Here is a 22,617-nt window from a genome sequence, read left to right on the forward strand (position 1 = left end):
GGAATGGGAAGATTTGATTAACCAATATCTAGTGTTGGCTGATGAAGCTCGGATCCCCGGTTGTGAACTTATCTGTCTGACCGGCCGACCAAACTTATCTGGCTGCACTTGTCTCATCTGTCCAGCGAACTGTCCTTAACCTATCTGGCCTATCATCCAAACTTGTTATCTGTCCAGCCAGCTGAACATATATCCCATCTGTCTTGATGACTTGTCCTATCGTGCCAGCCAGCTGAACTAGTTTCATTTGGCCAAACCTATCCAGCCGGCCAAACTTATTTCTGAAATGATCATATCTGGCCAAACTTGTCCCAACTTTTCCAGGCCTGGAAAACACTTACAATTCCATCACCGTACAAACCCTGCTTATCCTATCTGGTCAGCCAAACATGTCCTATATGTCTGGCCGAACTTATCTTAAATTATTTTATTAGACTTAAAATCATGTTTACAGTATGAAACAAATCATTTTAACTGCACATATAAAATCAAACATGTGAACAGCTGGCTATTAGTTTGATTGAATATGGACATTGTTTCCTAAAATAACACGTGATAAAACAATTATACAAATAGTATTTAATCTGATTTTCCATGACATCAAAAATAAAATGCCATTTCATTACACATTTTAAAACATCAACCTCTTCTCTTAACTATAAAAAAAAAAAACTTTTTAAATGATATATTTCTAATTTGCTAGAGAACCTATAAAATATAAAAATGAGCAAAAATAATTCATAAAAATACTGAAGCATTATGAAAGTCATATTCCTCAGTTAACCTTCACCATCTGCTACTCCAGATAGTGCCCCCTTGTGGCAGTTTGAACACAGTACCCTAATGTGGCCAGTCCCATTGGCTTCAATCAGAGCAGGCAGTTCATACACTTGACGGTTTTGCTGCCGTAGTCGAGGCATTCTGGGCCGATACACTCACAGCAGGCATTGTGGAACCAGCGATATTTGGAGCCCCCCATGGACTCGCAGTATTGCTTGCACTGGCGGATGGACACGCAGTCGTCAAAGTACACCACAGTGCACATGTTATCTGTGGAGGGGAAAGACATGGCATTCAAAGGCTTATTTCTCCAAGGAATACAACAGGCAAATATTACCACTATCCATTTGAAAAACTTACAGAAAACATGCTTAGTCTTCACTTTACATTTATGAAGGTACTCTAAAGCAGGGTTTCCCAAACTCTGTCTTTGCCCCCCGGGAAAAGGGAATCCGGACACACTGGACATATTTAACAATGTAGGCATAGCCGCATGACTCGTTCAGAATTCCCTGCTCAGAAATATGATCAGAATACTAAAGCTGCATGAACACACACAGAGGTTCCTAGTCAATTACAAATCACTAGGACCGGTTGCTGAGTAGAAGACAAATGGAGTGGATGCACATTAAAGTCCACAAGGCCAGCAGCAGTAGCAATCTACTCAATTTGCAGGGCTAGCAGCCCACTAAACCCATCACAAGACAGCCCGAGATTGCATACGTTTTTATGGAGGGGTCTAGCCACCGAGCTCGGATCAAAGCAGCTTTAGCGATGACTTCATTATAGCTCTCCCTCTCCTAAAACAATATACAGTCTGTCGGGGATTTGAGCTATTCGTTGACTCTTGGGGATTCCCTAAAATAGTGGGCTGGACCAAACTTAATATCTTTAGCACTTACGGGGGTGGCCAATCTGCCAGAACTTTAAAATTGTATTTAACTAGGCAGTTAAGAACAAATCCTTATTTACAGTGACGGCCTACACCGGACAAACCAACTTTGGCGACTAGTAAGTATGTTATTTAAACTTCCCGCTTTGGGCTGGATGTTTCAATGTATAGTTCATACAGTCATAACCCGTGAGCATCTTGTTACCTATGTGACCTTGTAGAGCTTCACAATAGAAACGTTTAGACATGATGTGTGAAAAATAACAATATCGGTCCCATGACTTGAATGGTATTTTTGCTACAAATGCTAAACTATGTAGAATCTTCAGAGTCTTCTGATGAACTAATACTTTGATAAAAGGCATCTTTGTAAGACTGTATGACGTACCCACGCTCTGTTTATTCTCTTATTATGGAATACCCAGCAGCTATGATTGTTCCCAGAATTCAACCCGTTCATCCCTCCCTACCTTCAGTACTTTGGGTGTTATCGTAGCTGGCGTGGATACTGTTCCCGGTCAGGGAGACATTTTGGTGCTGGTCCTCCAGAGTTTCCAGGAAAGACACCAGGTTCTCATGGTAAGATAGTTCCTCAGCCACGGGGAAGGATACTACCATCATGTTGATGGGTGCTTCACCCTCGGTGAGGGCACGGAACAGTGAGGGGATGGGTCGGTAGAGTTCCTCCACCGTGCTCTTGGAGGTAGCCGGAGTGTCGCTGTAGTTCCTGGGGTTACACATCCCTGTGTGATGGGATGCAGGGAACAAGTTGATAATTGGTAAATAAATCAAATACTTTTACAATAAATTACTGATCATCAATAAACCACTATTTGTTCATATGATACTCAACATTCACTGCACTACACTTGTAAAATAGGATGGGTGCACTACCTTGAACAATCAGTGAATAATGGAAGGAAGGATTTGGAGGCGCTCAATATGATGCAAATACCCATCCTCATTAATCCATTCTGACCCTGGTTGTAGTTTGCTCTTTTCAAGTCAAATGGTCAAAGTTTCAAGTCCTAAGTAGAACTGGCAGAGTCTAGAGTCAATTCCAAGTCGTGCATTTTAGGAGCAAGTTGAGCTGAGCCAAGTTATTTCAAGTCAAGTAAAAAAGTAGTCGAGACATGCAATGACATCAATCAACTACAAATCTTTGTCTATTTATTGAGGCTAGCAGACAGCCCTTTTCATTATTTTGTCTACAACACATTTTGATTATGTAATAATACATTTTAACTAATTCCAAACGCAAGCTTCATAAGATCAATATCAAGCAATTTTGACTTAACAAAAGACCTATGCTAGTAATTGTTGCTTGATGCCCCATTGCTGGTGAGATGGCAAAGTAAACAGTTTATATGCTTGATCCCCAAACAATTTTTGGAGCTGTATATTTATGGCAATCCTCTCTAACTTTTTTTTTTTTTTGCAAGTGTGATGCCTGCGGCTACTCTGGCTGCGTGGAGAGTAATCCATGGAGTCTCCGTGCCACAAAATGACAAAACCTGGCCAGATAATTTCAAGTCATTAATCAAGTCGAGGCTCCAAGTTAAGTCTCAAGTTTTTATTTTCTATCATGTCGAGTCTCAAATCAAATGTGACATGAGTCAGACTCAATTCTACAGTTGTGGCCAAAAGTTGAGAATGACACAAATATTAATTTCCACAAAGTTTGCTGCTTCAGTGTCTTTAGATATTTTTGTCAGATGTTACTATGGAATACTGAAGTATAATTACAAGCATTTCATAAGTGTCAAAGGCTTTTATTGACAATTACATGAAGTTGATGCAACGAGTCAATATTTGCAGTGTTGACCCTTCTTTTTCAAGACCTCTGCAATCCGCCCTGGCATGCTGTCAATTAACTTCTGGGCCACATCCTGACTGATGGCAGCCCATTCTTGCATAATCAATGCTTGGAGTTTGTCAGAATTTGTGGGTTTTTGTTTGTTCACCCACCTCTTGAGGATTGACCACAAGTTCTCAATGGGATTAAGGTCTGGGGAGTTCCCTGGCCAAGGACCCAAAATATCAATGTTTTGTTCCCCGAGCCACTTAGTTATCGCTTTGCCTTATGGCAAGGTGCTCCATCATGCTGGAAAAGGCATTGTTCGTCACCAAACTGTTCCTGGATGGTTGGGAGAAGTTGCTCTCGGAGGATGTGTTGGTACCATTCTTTATTCATGACTGTGTTCCTAGGCAAAATTGTGAGTGAGCCCACTCCCTTGGCTGAGAAGCAACCCCCACACATGAATGGTCTCAGGATGCTTTACTGTTGGCATGACAGGACTGATGGTAGCGCTCACCTTGTCTTCTCCGGACAAGCTTTTTTCCGGATGCCCCAAACAATCGGAAAGGGGATTCATCAGAGAACATGACTTTACCCCAGTCCTCAGCAGTCCAATCCCTGTACCTTTAGCAGAATATCAGTCTGTCCCTGATTTTTTTCCTGGAGAGAAGTGGCTTCTTTGCTGCCCTTCTTGACACCGGGCCATCCTCCAAAAGTCTTTGCCGCACTCACACCTGCTATTCCTGAGCAAGCTCTGTACTGGTGGTGCCCCGATCCCGCAGTTGAATCAACTTTAGGAGACGGTCCTGGCACTTACTGGACTTTCTTCGGCGCCCTGAAGCCTTCATCACAACAATTGAACCGCTCTCCTTGAAGTTCTTGATGATCAGATAAATGGTTGATTTAGGTGCAATCTTACTGGCAGCAAGATCCTTGCCTGTGAAGCCCTTTTTGTGCAAAGTAATGATGACGGCACGTGTTTCCTTGCAGGTAACCATGGTTGACAGAGGAAGAACAATGATTCCAAGCACCACCCTCCTTTTGAAGCTTCCAGTCTGTTATTTGAACTCAATCACCATAACAGAGTTATCTCCAGCCTTGTCCTCGTCAACACTCACACCTGTGTTAACGAGAGAATCACTGACATGATGTCAGCTGGTCCTTTTGTGGCAGGGCTGAAATGCAGTGGAAATGTTTTTGGGGGATTCAGTTCATTTGCATGGCAAAGAGCAACTTTGCAATTAATTGCAATTCATCTGATCACTCTTCATAACATTCTGGAGTATATGCAAATTGCCATCATACAAACTGAGGCAGCAGACTTTGAAAATTAATATTTGTGTCATTCTCAAAACTTTAGGCCACAACTGTACAACTCTGGCACCTACCCACACAGTCGCAGCACTCCTCCCACAGCGTGCCCAGACAGAGCATACACTCCTTACAGCATGAGCAGTTCCCATCAGAGGGCCTGCACTGACACAGCTCCTGTACATCACAAAACACACAATGTATATTATAACATGGTCACATTTTATGTACGTGGCAGGACTGATGTACATAAGTGGATAACTCACAAGTAAGAGAGAAATTCAGCAATAGACAGTGAAGGTGGCACACATTTGCATAGCATGCACACAAATGCATATGCATTTAAGCCTTCTATTATGTTGTGCAAACATTCTTTCAATAAAGTAGTCTCAGTCTGGCTTTAGTCGTTACATGAGGGCCAAAACAATATAACATTATTTTTGTGTATTGAGCACGTCATGGTTGACTCAAGAAAATAAGCCATACATATCCTGTTAGAAATCACTACGGGCGGGTGTGTGTAACTGCGTATGTTTGAGGAGTGGGCCGACCTTAAGATGCCTGTTCTGTGACTCCTCCAGTGTGGCTGGGAGGGCAGTTCAAAGGGAGAGCAGAGGTCAAATTCCAGATGTGCACAGGGATGGAGCTAACTGAGCCCACAGTCAAGTGTGGTTGTGGCTGCAACAGCAACCATGGAAGGTATACAGATATCAATCTCCATTGGCCATCGCATGTACAGCCAAGGTAGACTAGGCTACATCCTTTGAAGACACTGTGTGGCTGTAAATGTAAAACATGCGCTTGATTGTAAGCCCTGCCAACTTCGGAGTACATTGGTAGTATCTCCGCTTTGTTAGTTCAGTGTTCTCAGACAGGTTTATTTAGTTTACAGGTACTGTTACGGTTGTATGCATGTTTCCAGTAGAGAGAATGTAGAGATTTTAGGTTAATGTAAAATGACATACACACAGTGGAAATGCATAGTGGGAGGTTCATCAAGTCTTAACTGAATTCCAAGGAATAAAATATTGGCATAACACTATGGCAGTGGCAATTTACTCTGAAAAGACATGAGATTCCTTATTGAAATTCCATAGAGTTCTCTCAAAGTGATTTAGTAACAGAAAAATTGTATTAGTGAGACAAAAGTTTACCTAAACCGAATGCCTTTTAAAAAACGCACTAAGAACTTAGCCTTCTTACCTGAATGAGGCACTTGCTGACATCACTGGCACAGAGAGCCTTGTTGCAGGCGGTAATCATGGAAAGTCCAGATAGAAGGAAAATAAGTGCAGTGGATAGTAAAATTTGAGTAGACTTCATTTCCGACACGCACGAAACAACGGTATCCTGCACCGACAAAACAAAGAGTCAGACACGAATTTGGAATGTACCCCTTATTCAACATCAACAAAATACCTAGACGTCATCGGGACTCAATAAACATACTACTAAAACGCAGACAAAATCGTGTCAAGGAACCATCCCTTTGATTCAATTATGGTAAATTGGCCGTTTGCTTTAAAGGGGCATTATTCCCTTTCTACACAAACCACAATCCGCAAGTCGTCAGACCCACTGCAATGCAAACATCGGTTTCCCGCTTGCTGGCAACTAAATTACATAAAGGTTGCTGCGCATTTAATCTTAAACTCTGAAAACATTTAAAATCGATGTTCAAACGTTGTATAGCTATTACGGTAATCTAATTCAATAATAGCAATGTTGATCATGCCAGTAGCGCAACCCTCTTAAAGACCTCAGGGTTACATAAGGAAGGGAAGTTACATTTTATCCTAAAATTAAACACTTAGTTTGGATAAATTGTATGAAAAGTCTGACACTTTTCAAGCGCCGTTTATGAACAAACCTCGTGTTTTGGAGAGGTATATCCAAAGCTATAAACACCTTTTCTCAACATCAACCAACTAGGAAGAAAGGATGCCGTTTTTTGTCTTGGTAAAGAACGCACACTGATTAACAATATAATAAAAGTAGTAATCAAACTCACCTTGCCCAACTTGTCGATTGTTGCTCCAAAGGTGAAAGTTTCTTAACCCCTTTTCCACCTCTACCTTTCAGAATTAAAGCATGTTCTGATGGCGTGACTCTCCACACCCGCTACACAACACAAAGCAGACAGGGGTAGGCAAACGCCTTAAAGATACAGTTACTATTTCAGACACAGGAGCCCTGCTCAGGTGAACCCGAGCCAAGAACTCTGTCAATTGGTATCATGTGATAGGCCATGTCTACTGGTTTGGCAGTGATATATTCGACTGGGCTATACGAATTTATTAGTTTATCACATAAAAAATAGTAGCAACAATTTTGTTCACTGATAATAATAGCCAGATGAGGACTAGACACCACTCTGAGCCTAGTTCCTTTCTAGATTTCTTCTTAGGTTCCTTCTAGGGAGTTTTTCCTGGCCACTGCTTCTTCCTCTGCATTGCTTGTTCTGGGCTGGGTATCTGTAAAGCACTTTGCAACTGCTGGTGTAAAACGGCTTTATAAAATACATGTAATAATAGAGGAATTATATTATACAATTTGTAGGCTATATAAATGAATAACTGGAGATTTCATAATGCATTGCAAATAGAGATGAATTTTATTGTTTATTTCACTTTGCTATATTATCTACCTCACTTGCTTTGGCAATGTTAACATATGTTTCCCATGCCAATAAAGCCCCTTGAATGGAATTGATGAAATAAGACTAGTTTTCTGGATTAGGAAGGGCGTTCAACTGAGAAAAAAAAGAACTGTTACATTATTGCCCAGTAGGTGCAACATTGTAACGTTGTCGCAGTATATGAGTAGAAAAATAAAATGCAACTCACGAGCTTCCGTAGTCAACACACTGATGAAGGAAAGGTCTCCTGAAACCAGTAACGGCAACATCTCACTACATTTTAGCCAGTGAGAACTTAAATATTAATAACTGTTTCATTACACTATTAGTAGACTACACAGCAGAGCTGCCACTGGACCAGATGGCTGCGAAAATCAACGAGGCGCACGACCACATTGCCAAGGCTGAAAAATAGTAAGGAAATCTCGCTAGCTAGATGACGTTAGCTAGCTAGCTTGCATTTGAGCTATTACAGTAGGTAGTCAGCCACGATCATAGTATTGGTAATCGTGTATTGTAAAGTACCTATATATAAAGCAAATAGCATAGGAATGGTATTTTCAATTTAGCAAGCTAGCTTGCCATTCTAGATAGGAAGCCAGCTGAGCTGCACTGCAGTTAAGCCTGTCGGTATCACTTCATCAATACTAGGGCGTCCATACCTGTATTACATCCTATGGCAAATCCATATGATTGTAACTTTTTTCAGAGGCAATGCTGCTGTAATGTTTGGCACTGAAATATGATGCATTTTCCCCACAGTTTAAAGACTAGCTTCATGAAATGGAAGCCTGACTATGACAGTGCTGCATCAGAGTACTCAAAAGCAGGTATTGTATCCCAAAGGCTCATACATTCTATGCAGCAACAATTTGGACCTGAATGCATGTCCCCTACTACAACAACATTTGATAGTCTAGTTGGGCAATAGCACACTGTCAGTAATATTAGGCTATATTGCAGAAGTGTTGCTCAAGTTGTCTTATGATTTGGCTTATTATAAATGCATAATAAAGCATTCCCTTTTCGCCCAGCTGTTGCCTTTAAAAATGCCAAGATGCTTGAAGAAGCGAAGGAGGCATACCTGCAAGAGGCAGAGGCACATACCAACAACAAAACGTATCCTTTCACTGCCAATGGGGAGGGAGGCTTATAAATGGTATTGCAGGTTTGTTTTGAACAAGGTAATTGTATATGCTGTATTTGAACATCGTGGCTCACAAAGATCTGATAACAACATCAACGTTTTCTTTAACTCAACTCAATGTACAGACTTTTCCATGCAGCCAAGTGAGTATAAAAGATCTAGGCCTATCTTATGTAATGATATTAATAGAACCAGAATGACACTGATTTGTCTATGTCTGGTTGTATTGAATGTTGCTAAGGAGACCTTTCTGTTACAGAGCACTTGAGGCAGCTGGTATGATGCTCAAGGTTAGTGTTAATGTGATAACAAGTATATATGATTGACATTAATGTTTATCAGAGGTCGGGTGACATTTACTGTTGCGTTTATGCCATAGTTTTTAAGTTTTTGTTGCCCCCTTCTAGATTAAAGGCTTTGTTTTTAGCCAGACGCTTTTGACACATGACATGACTACTGTTTTAATATTAACTAGCTACTAATGCTAATCATTGACAGACATGTTTTTTCTCTCCAGGACATGCAGAGGATACCAGAGGCTATCCAGTATATTGAGAGAGCAAGCATGATGTATGTAGAGAATGGCACACCAGACACTGCAGCCTTGGCCCTCGACAGAGCTGGAAAGTACGTACCGGTAGCCAATATTGATCATCTTAGACGGTCTCTCAAAATGAATTCCCTGTCAACATTGGCATGTCACTGTAAACGTATGATGATGCTCGTTGTTATTCCTCGTTTTGATGCTTAGGCTACTTAAGTTGCCCTTTTCTTTTTTCAGGCTAATCGAATCACAGGATCTAGCAAAAGCAGTGGATCTGTACCAGAAAGCTGCATCAGTATTTGAGGTACGACTTGAATTTTTGATAGTAGAGAACACCAATCATTGAGTTGCTTCCAAGCCACAGCCTCAGTTCAGGGTCATATCTGCAGGAATCTCAGTCTTATTTCATTGATATTGGATATATATTAATGTGATGAAAAGTGACCAAATCAATGAAAATATTGTTGATATGATGAATGTATATTTCTGCAGAATGAAGACCGTCTACGTCAAGCTGTAGAGATGCTGGGGAAAGCATCAAGACTTCTCGTCAGGCAACACAAGTAAATTCTCACCTGCTTTACAGATTGTTCTACCTTTCCTACTCATTCCCGTCCAGCTAACTGTTGTTTTTGGCCCGTCAGGCTTGATGAAGCAGCAGTGTCGATTCAGAAGGAAAAGAACATGTATAAAGAAATAGAGAATTACCCAACGTGTTTTAAGGTGTGTTTAAGGATCTTTCACTTATTTAGCCTGATAAAGACAATTGACCGTGTTCAAAAGTGAGCAGACTGTGTTATTATTACCCCTGTTGTGAAGATTAAAACCAAATGGTTGCCCGTGTATTTTCTTCTTCAGAAAACCATTGCCCAAGTGCTAGTCCACCTTCACAGAAATGACTTCGTAGCAGCAGATAAATGTGTTCGAGAGAGTTACAGGTATTGACTTTACATTGGTCTAACTAAAAGGTAAATATGGTTATGGTTATGAATTTTGTTATGTTTGACTAGGGATTCATAATTCTGGTAACTTACCCCAAATTCCAGAAATCCCGGGTTGGAATATTCCTGGAGTCAGGAGGTAATAAACACGGAATCTGTGAATACTCCACCCGGGATTTCTGGAAAGATTTCTGGAAAACCTGGGAATTTTGGGAAAGTTACCGGAATTTTGCAACCCTATGCTTGACCATTCTAACCTTTGACCCTAGTCTGCCAGGTTTCAGTGGGAGTGAGGACTGCATTGCCTTGGAGCAGCTCCTGCAGGGCTACGACGAGCAGGATGAGGACCAAGTGCACTGCGTCTGTAACTCGCCCTTATTCAAGTACATGGACAATGATGTGAGTGTTCTGCCTTGTGGCTTATACTGTATGTAACCATCATTCATTTCAAAGCATGTCATCACATCATTTGAGTATCTACTTCTCTCAATTGTGTTCTGTTGTCTCCTTTGATCACATTTAAGGTCTTTAAAAGGTATGGAATCATGAGCTGTCCTTTCCTTATGAAACCTCTCTCCTAGCCACCCCATAGATGCATTTCCAGGCTAGCCTGAATAATGCAGAGTAATTTATTAATAGAAACAATAGCAGTCCAACTGCTTGCTTACCTGCGTCACCCCTCTAGACCCTGCTTTCTTGTGTTGTTTTGTACGATTTATTATCTTTTACATTTCTTTAGAGCTATTTCTTAAACCTCTCCTGATCAATTCCAGAAAGACACACACACACCTGACTCAAACTAACCAAGGGTTTTCTGATTGGTTCATTAGTTGAATCTGCTGTGCTAGTTTAGGAAGAGATCAAAACCATGGAACTGGCTGTGGGTACTCAATGAGAGGTTTAGGAAACACTTCTGACAAACAAATACTGTAGAGACAACTTGCCATAACCTGACCACAGTGCCAATTGTCTTGCAGTATGCAAAGTTGTCCATCAGCCTGAGGGTTCCAGGGGGGGGTAAGAAGAAGGCTCCTGCTTCAGCTGCCGATGCTGGGGAAGGAGGAGCGGGGGCAGGGGAGGCTGATGAGGATGAGTACGCTGGTGGGCTATGTTAGCCACAGAACCTGGACTTCCTGTCTGGACCAGAGCACTTCCAGTTACCTGTTAAGGATGGGTGTCGGAATCTTCCACAGCCCTCCCATTCTCAGCATGCCAGGAGGTCGTGAACTTTGCCTTGCCTCCCATCGCCAGATGTATCCTAGAAAACAACTGTAGGCACTAACCACCAAGCATAACAACGAGTTATGCTCATAACAATAACATAAGCATGGTAATATAATATCACTGTGGAAAATAATCAAACACTACTTAAAGATTTGAATATATTATTTGTCCCTTTTGGGGTTTACTGCGATTGTAAAATGATGTATATTTTGCTACATTTGAAGTGATATAAAACATTTGATTTTGAATGTTGATCTAGGTTTGGTAATGTATTTGTTGTATTTGCCTCAATGGATCATCAAGGTGTTTTCTCATTCAATCTACAACAGTATGCAACAAGATACTCAGTGTGAAAATAATGATTTGCACATTCACCTTACAATATCAAACTCTGTGCCTCAATGATTGATGCGTAAAGGGGTGGATGAGACGATTTCTGAATTTGTACAGTATGAAGTGTTGAAAGCAGCCATTTCAGTTACTATTGTGTGTGAAGGCACTTATAATGAATCAAATTTATGTTAAGAAAATAATATATTTGGGGAATTGGTATATTATTGTACTTTAGTTTCTTCTAGATTTCAGAATGCCTTTCCATTTGTATTATATGTTATGCCTGTACTTTGGAACTGACTGAAAGCTAGATGATGATTCATGTTTACAACTAATCTTAAAATGTGTGTCAAGTCTTGTGGAGTATGCAGGCTTGATGTTTGTGGCATGCCCTCAGTGTTTTTACTGAATCAAGTCATGGAATGGAATAAAATGGCAGCAGGTCAGCTTTCAAACATTTGTTACATTCAGGTCACTGAACCTCGATAACGTCACAAACTAGATTCCTTACACATGAAAACAATCTATTCACTTACACATGGTGCTGCATTTTCCTATGCATAGATTTGATGACCTTGATCACATTTTGGTTGAACATATGAACTTGTACATTTAAAATAACACTAACATGCAATGTCAAAAACAAGGGGTTTTCAAGCAATCAAATATAACCGACACATGTTACACACGTCAACGACAGTATCTGTATTTAGGCCCTCAATTCATAGGTCTTTATAGGGGCTCCATCAAGATGGACATGCTCCATAATATAGAAATATCATTCTATGCTCTATACAGTGTTCATCACATCACTGTTTTTCCCTTTATTGTTTCTCTTTCCTAGGTGTACTACAGGTTCAAACAAAACCAAAAACGTAATCCCTTTCTGGTGAGATGATAGACATCGTTCTCAGGAAATGTGTGCCACAGCTCCCTTGAATACTCTGTAGAAACAAAATAACTGCAACAAATTATTGTAACTTCCCACTGCGCGAAGACATCAATTCAACGTCTATTACACGTTGGTTCAACGTAATTTTATTGAAATTACATGGAAACAACGTTGATTAAACCAGTGTGTGCCCAGTGGGTTGTCTTCAACCTCTTGTCGTTGTCTTGCTGGAAAAGCCAAAGCACTTCCAGGTAGGCTACTGTAAAGGGAAATATCTTGGAAAATCAAAGTGTCTAGTGTCTCTCAGTCGCTGCCCACTTCTCTTCGCTTTTCCCTTCTCCCGTGTTAGCTCAAGAAAACATGTCTGTTCAAGTTTACAGCCAGCTATCAGTATATTGCACAACCCTTGGTTCATATTTCCCAATAGGAAAAAGGCCAGACGTCTGGAGGCAGGCAGGACAGCTGCAGTCTGTCTCCCTGTCTGTCTGTGACATCTCAAACACACTGACTGATGGCTGCAATTCTTCAGAGTTGTACTAAACGAGTACAAACAAAAAACTGCTTCTTACAGAGGAGGCTGGTGAGGGGAGGACGGCTCATAATAATGGTTGGAATGGTATCTAATGCATGGAAACCAGGTGTTTGATACCACTAAATTAATTCCGTTCCAGCCATGAGCCATACTATGAGCGCGTCCTCCTAATTTAAAGTGCCACCAGCCACCGCTGTTCTTCAAAGTCACCTTTCATGTATAGGTCATTGTTTTTCTTGGCAGGCTTGATAGGGAGAGGGTCCCTTATTACCATCCCACCAAAATACAGGGAGCGTAGCGAACTAGCGACTTCCTGCTGGATTGTGCTTTTTTCATGTCTCTGCCCCCCACTAGGTGGCACTGTCATTTAGTTTTTTGGTCCCTGGTCCACTTGATCATAGTCTCTGGTGAGCGGTAGAGAAAGATGAGCTTGGCATATAGGTCTTCCTCCAGCTCCAGCTCGCCCGTCTCTCTGACCAGGAAGATGTCGGTACACAGCTTCAAGATGCGGTCCACGGCGGGCAGCTCCTCGAACATGATGGAATGGGAGATGCCGCTGAAGAACTCGCGCACAAACTTGCCGATGACCAGCACCACCGACGCATACAGGCCCATGATCCTGTCAGTGAGATACAAAATAACACATTATAAGCCTTGTTATAATACATTAAAAAGGCACCTACATGCTTATGACAAGTGATAAAGCATTATAAATGCAGGAAACCTTTTAGAAAGCAACACCAGGATTGTGTCCAGTAAGCACAACACAACATTTTGAAATGAGCAGGTACTGCCTGACAAACAATCAAAAATGATGATTGTGTGTCTCACTGAACATGAGTTACATGACCCAAGTCAGACCGTTAGATATCCTCCACTCACCCGTATCCTGCCAGGAAGCCCAGACTGGGCGGGCTGACTTTGTCACTGAACACGTAGAGCTGGAGGCCTGCCTCTCTCTTCTTCCCCACCGCCGCACCCCTCATCTGGATCTGTCCCGCCGATGGCTGGTCTACGATCCACCACTCCTGGATCTCACCACTGCTGTTGTGGGTTCTCTCCAGGTCGAGCAGGATGTTCTTGTAGCCATTGTCTGAAATGGAGATATCATAAACGATACATCAACAGTAATAAGAGGGCAATGCGTCAGTTCAAAACAGAAGTGTTCATTTCAGGACGATGTAAATGTATAAATGTTTCTATCCATATGAAGTCATTCCAGGTTTAAGGATTCGTGCATTACCTTTATGGAGTTGTTCTATAGGTTTGGCATTGGAGTCACTGGGAGCTCTGAGGAAGCATGGGAAGACTTGTGCTATGACCCTGGAGAGGAGAGAAAGAGACATGACATTTAAAGATGCAGTCCGGGATCTTTATCTCAACAAAACAGAACATATTGTACGAGTTGGATTTGTAACATTTCATACGAATTGCAAATGTTTTTTTTTTGATGATGTAGTACACAATTCAAACTGGGTCCCGTTTTGGCTCGTGAGCACCACTTTCAAAACTGCTGGCTCAAATTATACAAAGTTGTGGAGCATCACTTTAATTATGAATGATTGATCAAGCATCTATAAAAGACCTTATGAAAGGGTTATGAAGGCTTAATTAAGCCTGAAAAGTCATAGTCTGTTTCCCTTAGCATAGGCTACTCACACAGCCTGGTTTCTGGTCCCATTCAGTAGATCTACTAACTCTTGTCGTGTTGTCATATCAAGGTATGCTACATGTTTATCTGTCGCAACTTCAGCTTTGGCTCCAAGACTGAGATTCCTGTTGAAGAGAGAAAAATCCCAATTACAGACAGTAGATATTTTGCAAGTCAAAAATAGTACACCACACATTCTTTCCCATACATATTACTTTGTGCACTCGTAAATGGGCAGATATCTCAACAGATATTTTACGTCTCTAAAGTACTATGTAATCTATGTGGAGCTACACAACACTGTAGTTACTAAGTTATTTTACCAAGTTACAGTTCAAAACACTTTTGAGTTTCTAAGAAGTGTGTGAGTATAGTGGCTCTATTCAGTCTTGCGTTACAGATTCCCCGATAGAAATGTAAAAGGTACTTTCTGATTGAGCCGACATATGCAGCGTTTACCGTGAATGCAGCCTCCGCTAAAGCGTGAACATTGCCTTTAAATTTACATCACTGTGTAAAGTCGAACTTCCACGATGCGGATTGAATAGAGGTTTGGTTCTCACTCCGATAGTAAGTGAGTATGTTTCCATACATGTGTGCATTCGAGTATTGGTTCCTCCAGCGTAGTGTTCAGTAGGGCACGCAACGGAAAACAGTTGAAAGCGTTTTGCAACGCTAATGAAAATGAGTATCTTATTGGACTGTTTCAGTCTGTTTTCTTCCCTTTTGGTGACTAATGAACAGGGCCCTGGTTCTCTTACCTCTGGATGGTCCAGGACATGGTGACAGGGAAGTATTCCTCCTTGCTGAGAACATCCATAAGGTTCTTCCTGCTGGGGGGGCTGATGGTCCATAAGGAATTGGAACTGCCCTCCAGCTCCGCCACAGTCACATCCTCTGACGTGTATGCCTCCAAGAACTGCATCGCTGACTGCATGGATAGAAGTATGGAAATATTAAAACACACAATACTTACATTTGCAAGTCCCTGGTGAGTGGGAGGAGAACGTCCTTAATTATAGTAATACACAGTAATATATTCAAACCAGAATGTAATAGTGTTCAAACCTATAGCATCAAAAGATATTTGAAAAGCTTGAGAAATCTGGCCTAAAATTAAGATTCAGAAAGCAAGCTTTAGAATGGGTGGTTTTCTTACCGGAATGTAGTTGTACGAATTCATGAAGTCTGAAAAATCTGCTTTGCTGATGTCCTTCAGTTGATTTTGCTGGGCACTCATAGTGAAGATGGGCTGAAGGAGGAGATACCAACGTTAAGATACTAAAATCAGATAGTAATGTGTCAAATTCTAAAATTAACAAATGGCAATAAAGAAGTGATACTGTCAACCAGGGTGTCAATTCCATTTAAATTCAGTCAATTCATTAGGTAAACAGAAATAAATGGAGTTGCCCCAAACCCTGCCTTTGACACAGTTTTCATACCTGAAAGCCTCCCAGGGTGATGGTGACCGATACGTCCAGAGGTTTGTTGACCACCCCGGCCACGGACTTGACCAGCGACATGAAAAGCAGGGGGAACCAAACGATGCAGATGAGCAGCATGACGATCAAACCTCCCATCCCATACTTCACCACCTTCTTCTTCTTCTGCCCGCGAGGCTGGGGGTACCTCTGGTAAACAACACACATACAGGATTAAGCCTCTGAATAGAACAAACTGTTCAGGGAAATACATTATCAAGTTTAGTTACAGTTTTTATGAACATTTGTTAACTTTTGACGAACCTACATAATTGGTGCCTTTATTTTTATAGTGCTTTTCAATGTAAGTAACAAAGTGCTTCACATCATAAAATAATACAATAAAAGTACTAACAAAAAAACTCAAACCTGCTTTATCTCATTTCCACAAAGCCTCTCTGACAACATACTATCTTCTTCCCCTCTAAGCCTCATTCAGAGATGGATAGGGAGGTCCTAGAGAACTAACACAGCGGGCCGTGGTCCCTCACCTTCTCTGACATCCTCCAGCATTTGAGAACAAAGATGTGAGCGTAGATGTCCTCTACACAGATCCAGCTGGACAAGCTGAGAGTGGTGTCCGTCCACACCCAGTCCATCACCGCTCGCAGCTCTGTCAGGAACGGGACCAGGCGGAACCTGTAAATCAGGAATATTTAGGACAATGTTAGGGTAATGTTAGGACCAATATAGGTTATGAACCAGCTTATGGCAGGCAGGTATTGGGAGCATGTGCCATCACTGATGAAATTAGTCTCATACCTTTTTCATAAATTCATTCAATTCTTGATTATGCTGTCGTTTTGTGATTGTAGTTACACTAGTCTTCAGAGCACTCACCCTTGGAAGAGGAATAGGTTGAGGTAGTTGTAACTCTTGGTGAGAAAGTTGCCCAGGACACGGGTGGGGTAGCCACAGCGGATCTGATAGGCCGACAGGCCAAAGTAGATGCACTTGACAAAGTACCACAGCTGAGCCACTGTGTTCTTACTGAACCGTCTGGTGTTTAAAATGGAAAAAATGTTAACGAGAATTTTTTGAAGTACCTTGAAAACATTCACCATTATGCATTACTTACTAATGAAGAAATTATTTAGTAAGCAATATACAGTATTTAAAAGAAAGAGGGAGCTGGTTATGACTATATGACTAAATTACTAAATGTTAATGTTATTTCTCCACATTCATACCTTTCTGTGACTCCAGGCAAGATGAAGAACATCCAGAAGTGGATGCCGAACACCAGGATGACCTGAAAGATGACTTTTCCCATGACAGTCTTGCGGAGGTAGAGTGCTCGGTCGATGATCATGGTGCCAAACTGGATCAGTACCATCACCAGGAAGGCCTCGGGAACCTGGTCCTCCGACAGGGAGGAAGTGATGTCAGCTGCGGCAGAGTGTTTCTATGAGAGACAGGAAGTCATGTTATTCATTTGGAAGGTTTTTGTTTTCTTCAATGTTTCAAGTTCAAATGTGTTCTTGGCCATTTAGGGAAAATTTCAATTCATTGCACTTGGTTTCAATCACAAACACAATGAATAAGGACAGTTTATAGTAGAAAGTATTCAGACCCCTTGACTTTTTCCAAATTTTGTTAGGTTACATCCTTATTCAAAAATTGATTAAATTGTTGTTTTTTTGTACCCCATAATAACAAAGCAAAAAATAGGTTTTTAAAAATTGTTATCAATTTATTAAAAATAAAAAACTGAAATATTACATTTATGTAAGTATTCAGATCCTTTACTCAGGACTTTGTTGTTGCACCTTTGGCAGCGATTATAGCCTCGAGTCTTCTTGGGTATGACGCTACAAGTATGACACACCTGTTTTTGCGGAGTTTCTCCCATTCTTCTCTGCAGATCCTCTTAAGCTCTGTTAGGTTGGATGGGGAGCGTTGCTGCATAGCTATTTTCAGGTCTCTCCAGAGATGTTCGATCAGGTTTACGTCCGGGCTCTGGCTGGGCCAGAAGCCACTCCTGTGTTGTCTTGGCCGTGTGCTTAGGGTCGTTGTCCTGTTGGAAGGTGAACCTTGGCCCTAGTCTGAGGTCCTGAGCACTCTGGAGCAGGTTTTCATCAAGGATCTCTCTGTACTTTGCTCCGTTCATCTTTGCCTCGATTCCTGACTAGTCTCAGTCCCTGTTGCTGAAAAACATCCCCACAGCATGATTCTGCCACCACCATGCTTCATTGTAGGGATGGTGCCAGGTTTCCTCCAGATGTGAAGATTAGCATTCAGGCCAAAGAGCTCAATCTTGGTTTCATCAGACCAGCGAATCTTGTTTCTCATGGTAGGAGAGTCTTTAGGTGCCTTTTGGAAAACTCCAAGTGGGCTGTCATGTGCCTTTTATTGAGGAGTTCCTTCTTTCTGGCCACTCTACCATAAAGGTCTGATTGGTGGAGTGTTGCAGAGATGGTTGTCCATCTGGAAGCTTCTCCCATCTCCACAGAGGAACTCTGGAGCTCTGTAAGAGTGACCATCGGGTGGCCTCCCGGGTGACGCAGTGGTCTAAGGCCCAGGGAGGTCCATGGGGCGACGTACAATTGGCCCAGCGTCGTCCGTGTTTCGGAGGACGCATGGCTCTCAACCTTCGCCTCTCCCGAGTCCGTACTGGAGTTGCAGCGATGAGACAAGACTGTAACTACTACCAATTGGATACCACGAAATTGGGGAGAAAAAAGGGGTAAAAAAAAAAGGAAAAAAAGAGTGACCATCAGGTTCTTGGTCACCACCTCCAAGGCCCTTCTCCCCCGATTGCTCAGTTTGGCCGGGCGGCCAGCTCTAGGAAGAGTCTTGATGGTTCCAAACTTCTTCCACTTAAGAATGATGGAGGCCACCGTGTTCTTGGGGACCTTCAATGCTGCAGAAATGTTTTGGTACCATTCCCCAGAGCTGTGCCTCGACAAAATCCTGTCTCGACACTATGCGGGCAATTCCTTGCACCTCATGGCTTATTTTTTGCTCTGACATGCACTGTCAACTGTGGGACCTTATATAGACAGGTGCCTTTCCAAATCATGTCCAATCAATATAATTTACCACAGGTGGACTCCAATCAAGTTGAAGAAACATCTCCAGGATGATCAATTGAAACAGGAAGCACTTGAGGTCAATTTCGAGTCTCATAGCAAAGGGTCTAAATACTTATGTAAATAAGGTTTTGTTTTTAATTTATTACACATTTTCCAAAAATTCTAAAAATCTGTTTTCGCTTCGTCATCATGTGGTATTGTGTATAGATTGCTGCTGATTTTTTATGTATTTAATCCATTTTAGAATAAGGCTGTAACGTAACAAAATGTCGTTAAAGTCAAGGAGTCTGAATACTTTCCGAAGGCCCTGTATATATCAAACTTACCCCAAAAGCCCAGAAGCCGAAGACGATGATGATAAAGTCCACAGTGTCGGCCAGGAACATGAGCACATAGACGTCTGTCACAGCACTGTACTCTGGGTGGATCAGGTTGTAGAAGAACTGACGGATGGGGATGTACATCTCTAGAGTTCTTAACAGAGAATGGGCAAAGATTTACAAACAATTATCTGTTCATGTAAACTAAATACCTTTATGAACAGACAATGTTGTTTTTATTAACAATTTATTATCCTGAAAAGTGACTGAATATTGCCAGTTAGTAGCCGAATAAAAGTATAATATGGCACCTTCAAGTCGATATTCAAACATGACATCCAGACCACCTACTTCTTGACAATGAAGCTCTTGGCTTTGATGAGCTGCTCTCTGAGTTTGTCCAGGATCTTCTCCTTCTTGCTCCTCTGCTGGACACTCCGCACACTGTCCCCTCTCCGTAGGCTCTGCCTTGAGCTCACACTGTCTGTGGAGTGACTAGGTTTGGTGAGGTTTGGAAGACATGGGCCTCACAAATTACATAATTAAAAGTCTAGACATTTCCCCCAAACGAGCCCAATAAGAGAGTTATTCTTCAGCACTTAGGAGCCAGTGTGACCTCACCTCCTCTGGAGTGGCCGGAGCGCAGGGTGCGCTGGGAGAGGTGGGAGGCGGCGCTGGAGCTCTTGCGGCGCAGCTGGGTGGAGGTGGACAGGGAGTGGAAGCGGCGGGGGAAGCGGGCGCGTACCGATTCCAGCAGGGAGCTACTGCCCCCCGAGGCCTGCTTCTCCACACGCCTGGAGCTGGACCTCTTCTCCCTGTCAGGGTGGTGCTGCTTAGGGGTTTCTCCCCCTGCTCCCCTGGGGTCATCCTCGTCCCACAGCCCATGACACTGGAGGTTAAGAGCAAGGAATAGAATGGTTATTACACCAGTGCGCTAAATATAACCGTGTATCAATACAGGTAATAAGTAACAATTAACAATGTAGTTAAAGGGGTAGTCCACTTTTTAAAAGTTGTATCTTATTTTCGAAAAAAGTGAACTCCCTTAAAGGAATAACCATGTAGCTAAAGACTTAGTGGGCACCTTGAGAATAGATCTGTGGAAGAACAGAGCTAGCAGCTGAACCAGATCATAGTGCACGTATCCCTCCCTCTTCTCCACACCAATGATGTTGGGAGGGTGGAAGGGTTTGGACATGTCCAGCTCAATGTTCTGGTTGAAGGGGAAGAAACCAAACTGGAAGAAGTACTTGATCACGATGGTGACCTGGTGGTATAGAGAGATCGGGGAAAACCTTAAAAATATAGATGCATGACTCATAACATGTCTCTATAAACACTACTAATTGAGTACAGTGTAGTAGAATTTAGTGTATATCATAAAAGAGCATTATTTCCACCCTGAACAATAATTGCATTTTCATAGCTGGATAAAACAAATATATTTATGAAAATGTGCAATTTAAAATATTAAAGGTATTGTTCATCCTAATTCATTTGGGTGACCTATCCCTTTAATACTTCATGGGACAAGGAGTAGGGGCAGATTTACATTGATAAGAACCTGACTAAGTGTTTCTGTGTTAATACCTCTGTGTAGACGATGGCGGTCATCCAGAAGCGTTTGCTGGGCCTTGGGACAGACAGCATGGCCCAGAGGAAGATGAGGATGGGCAGAACGAGCGTGGCCACGGACGCTGAGATCATGTGGTTGAGGATGATGACCAGGAAACACACCATCTCTGAGTGGGCCACCAGCATGTTGTAGAGAGCATAGAGCAGCTGGAGCAGCGCCGGCTGGTTGCCGTAGAAACGCTCAGAGTCTTCCAGCTCCTCGTCGTAGAACATCCTGATGGAGAGAGAGAAAAAGGGAGCGAGGGTCTGTCAAGATGAACTCTAAAAACCTAAATCCTTTGGAATTGTCAAACTAACGAATCTGAACCTCGATTTCCGGCTTTCTGATAGCCGAGCGATTAACAATATTTGGTCATGCAATTGGCAACACAAGACTAGCTGTGACTAAACACAATACCTATTGCGTAGCAGATCGCTGGCGGTCAGCTCGTGGGTGAGCGAGGGAAACGTGGTGCTCGTGACCCCCGACAGAAAATCTGACTTCTCGTCGGGCGTCACCACAACTAGCCTCTTCTCATGATGGGTCCTACTGGATGAGACCTGCTCGGCCCCCTCCCTGTCCAGGCCCGTGGCCCTGCTGTATGAGGGGGGGATGTCTGTGTCTGTGGGGGTGGTACCGGAGAGGTCTGCCTGGTAGAGCTGGAGCTCACTGTGGTGGGCGTAGCACGGTCCCCTCCCCCACCCTGCCCGTTCGGTCTCTAGGACCCTGTCCCGGCTGTCCCAGTCCATTCCCCTAGACCTGGAGAGAAGACTCCCCTCATGGTCCAGGTACAGCCCCATGGAGGTGGAGGTGGATGGGGTCTCGGTGTAGGAGGAGTGTGGGTCCTGGAGGTCCTGGCCTGGCTCCTCTCCTGTCACTTTGATGGTGTTGGTGGTCCCCTGGCAGGAGCAGGTGGCTGTGCACTGGGTGTGCTCACTAGTGTGGAGAGAGGCAAGAGAATGGAGCGGTTATGTTCTGGAACTCTGTCCACAAGTGGGCAGTGTTTAACCCGTGTAAGAGATTTATGAATTGCCTGGATGGCCATAGAGAGGAAGGACAGTGGAAATATTTGTATGGATGTGTAGTGATAATTCAGATAGAACAGTAATACATGTATTTGCCATGGTTTATCATGAAATAAATGTGGAACAAGGTATCAGCCAATCAGCATCCACAACAGGAACTATTCATTGTATAACCTAATTTACTCAAGATAATGAAATGACACAGAAATAGCGTTTGTTCAGCGGTGAGAGGAGAGAGAGAGAGAGAGAGAGAGAGAGAGAGAGAGAGAGAGAGAGAGAGAGAGAGAGAGAGAGAGAGAGAGAGAGAGGGGGGTCGTGACAGACTTACACACTGGATACAAAGGCTGTCCGTCAGCACTGTATCAGGGAGTCACCATGGTAACCGCACACAGCACTACACAATCACCCACCTCATGTCTACTCCCCCTTTTTCTCTCCTTATTCTCAATATAATC

At 42.6% G+C, this 22,617-nt stretch overlaps 3 protein-coding genes across 3 annotated transcripts in view; 1 reads left to right on the forward strand and 2 right to left on the reverse strand.

Annotated features, from left to right (window-relative positions):
• Nucleotides 1-457: 457 nt before the first annotated feature.
• Nucleotides 458-6,905, reverse strand: LOC120050358 (twisted gastrulation protein homolog 1-A-like). Its single transcript, XM_038996942.1, has 5 exons — nt 6,793-6,905; nt 5,985-6,131; nt 4,859-4,958; nt 2,143-2,415; nt 458-1,050 (listed from the first exon to the last, which is right to left on the reverse strand). The coding sequence occupies exons 2-5, from the start codon at nt 6,102-6,104 to the stop codon at nt 869-871; spliced, it is 675 nt and encodes a 224-aa protein (XP_038852870.1). The 5' UTR covers nt 6,105-6,131; nt 6,793-6,905; the 3' UTR covers nt 458-868.
• Nucleotides 6,906-7,646: 741 nt separating this feature from the next.
• Nucleotides 7,647-12,072, forward strand: LOC120051036 (gamma-soluble NSF attachment protein-like). The gene is made up of 12 exons (XM_038997643.1): nt 7,647-7,833; nt 8,182-8,249; nt 8,454-8,538; nt 8,692-8,709; nt 8,826-8,856; nt 9,084-9,193; nt 9,348-9,414; nt 9,603-9,673; nt 9,755-9,833; nt 9,969-10,048; nt 10,321-10,450; nt 11,029-12,072. The coding sequence occupies exons 1-12, from the start codon at nt 7,781-7,783 to the stop codon at nt 11,164-11,166; spliced, it is 930 nt and encodes a 309-aa protein (XP_038853571.1). The 5' UTR covers nt 7,647-7,780; the 3' UTR covers nt 11,167-12,072.
• LOC120050632 (piezo-type mechanosensitive ion channel component 2) overlaps nt 12,011-22,617 on the reverse strand; it is a 129,646-nt gene continuing 119,039 nt past the window's right edge. Inside the window, exons 37-54 of the mRNA XM_038997218.1 lie at nt 22,002-22,073; nt 21,698-21,806; nt 21,555-21,667; nt 21,113-21,371; nt 20,607-20,789; nt 20,144-20,411; nt 19,874-20,006; nt 19,529-19,676; nt 17,358-17,572; nt 17,008-17,166; nt 16,659-16,806; nt 16,129-16,317; nt 15,843-15,935; nt 15,445-15,614; nt 14,692-14,808; nt 14,276-14,355; nt 13,915-14,125; nt 12,011-13,651 (exon numbers count right to left, since the gene is read on the reverse strand). Coding sequence (XP_038853146.1) covers nt 13,396-13,651; nt 13,915-14,125; nt 14,276-14,355; nt 14,692-14,808; nt 15,445-15,614; nt 15,843-15,935; nt 16,129-16,317; nt 16,659-16,806; nt 17,008-17,166; nt 17,358-17,572; nt 19,529-19,676; nt 19,874-20,006; nt 20,144-20,411; nt 20,607-20,789; nt 21,113-21,371; nt 21,555-21,667; nt 21,698-21,806; nt 22,002-22,073 — 2,923 coding nt within the window. The 3' untranslated portion in view covers nt 12,011-13,395. The remainder of the gene's footprint in view (nt 13,652-13,914; nt 14,126-14,275; nt 14,356-14,691; nt 14,809-15,444; nt 15,615-15,842; nt 15,936-16,128; nt 16,318-16,658; nt 16,807-17,007; nt 17,167-17,357; nt 17,573-19,528; nt 19,677-19,873; nt 20,007-20,143; nt 20,412-20,606; nt 20,790-21,112; nt 21,372-21,554; nt 21,668-21,697; nt 21,807-22,001; nt 22,074-22,617) is intronic.

The sequence above is a fragment of the Salvelinus namaycush genome, chromosome 7, assembly GCF_016432855.1.
Source record: "Salvelinus namaycush isolate Seneca chromosome 7, SaNama_1.0, whole genome shotgun sequence".
NCBI lineage: Eukaryota > Metazoa > Chordata > Actinopteri > Salmoniformes > Salmonidae > Salvelinus > Salvelinus namaycush.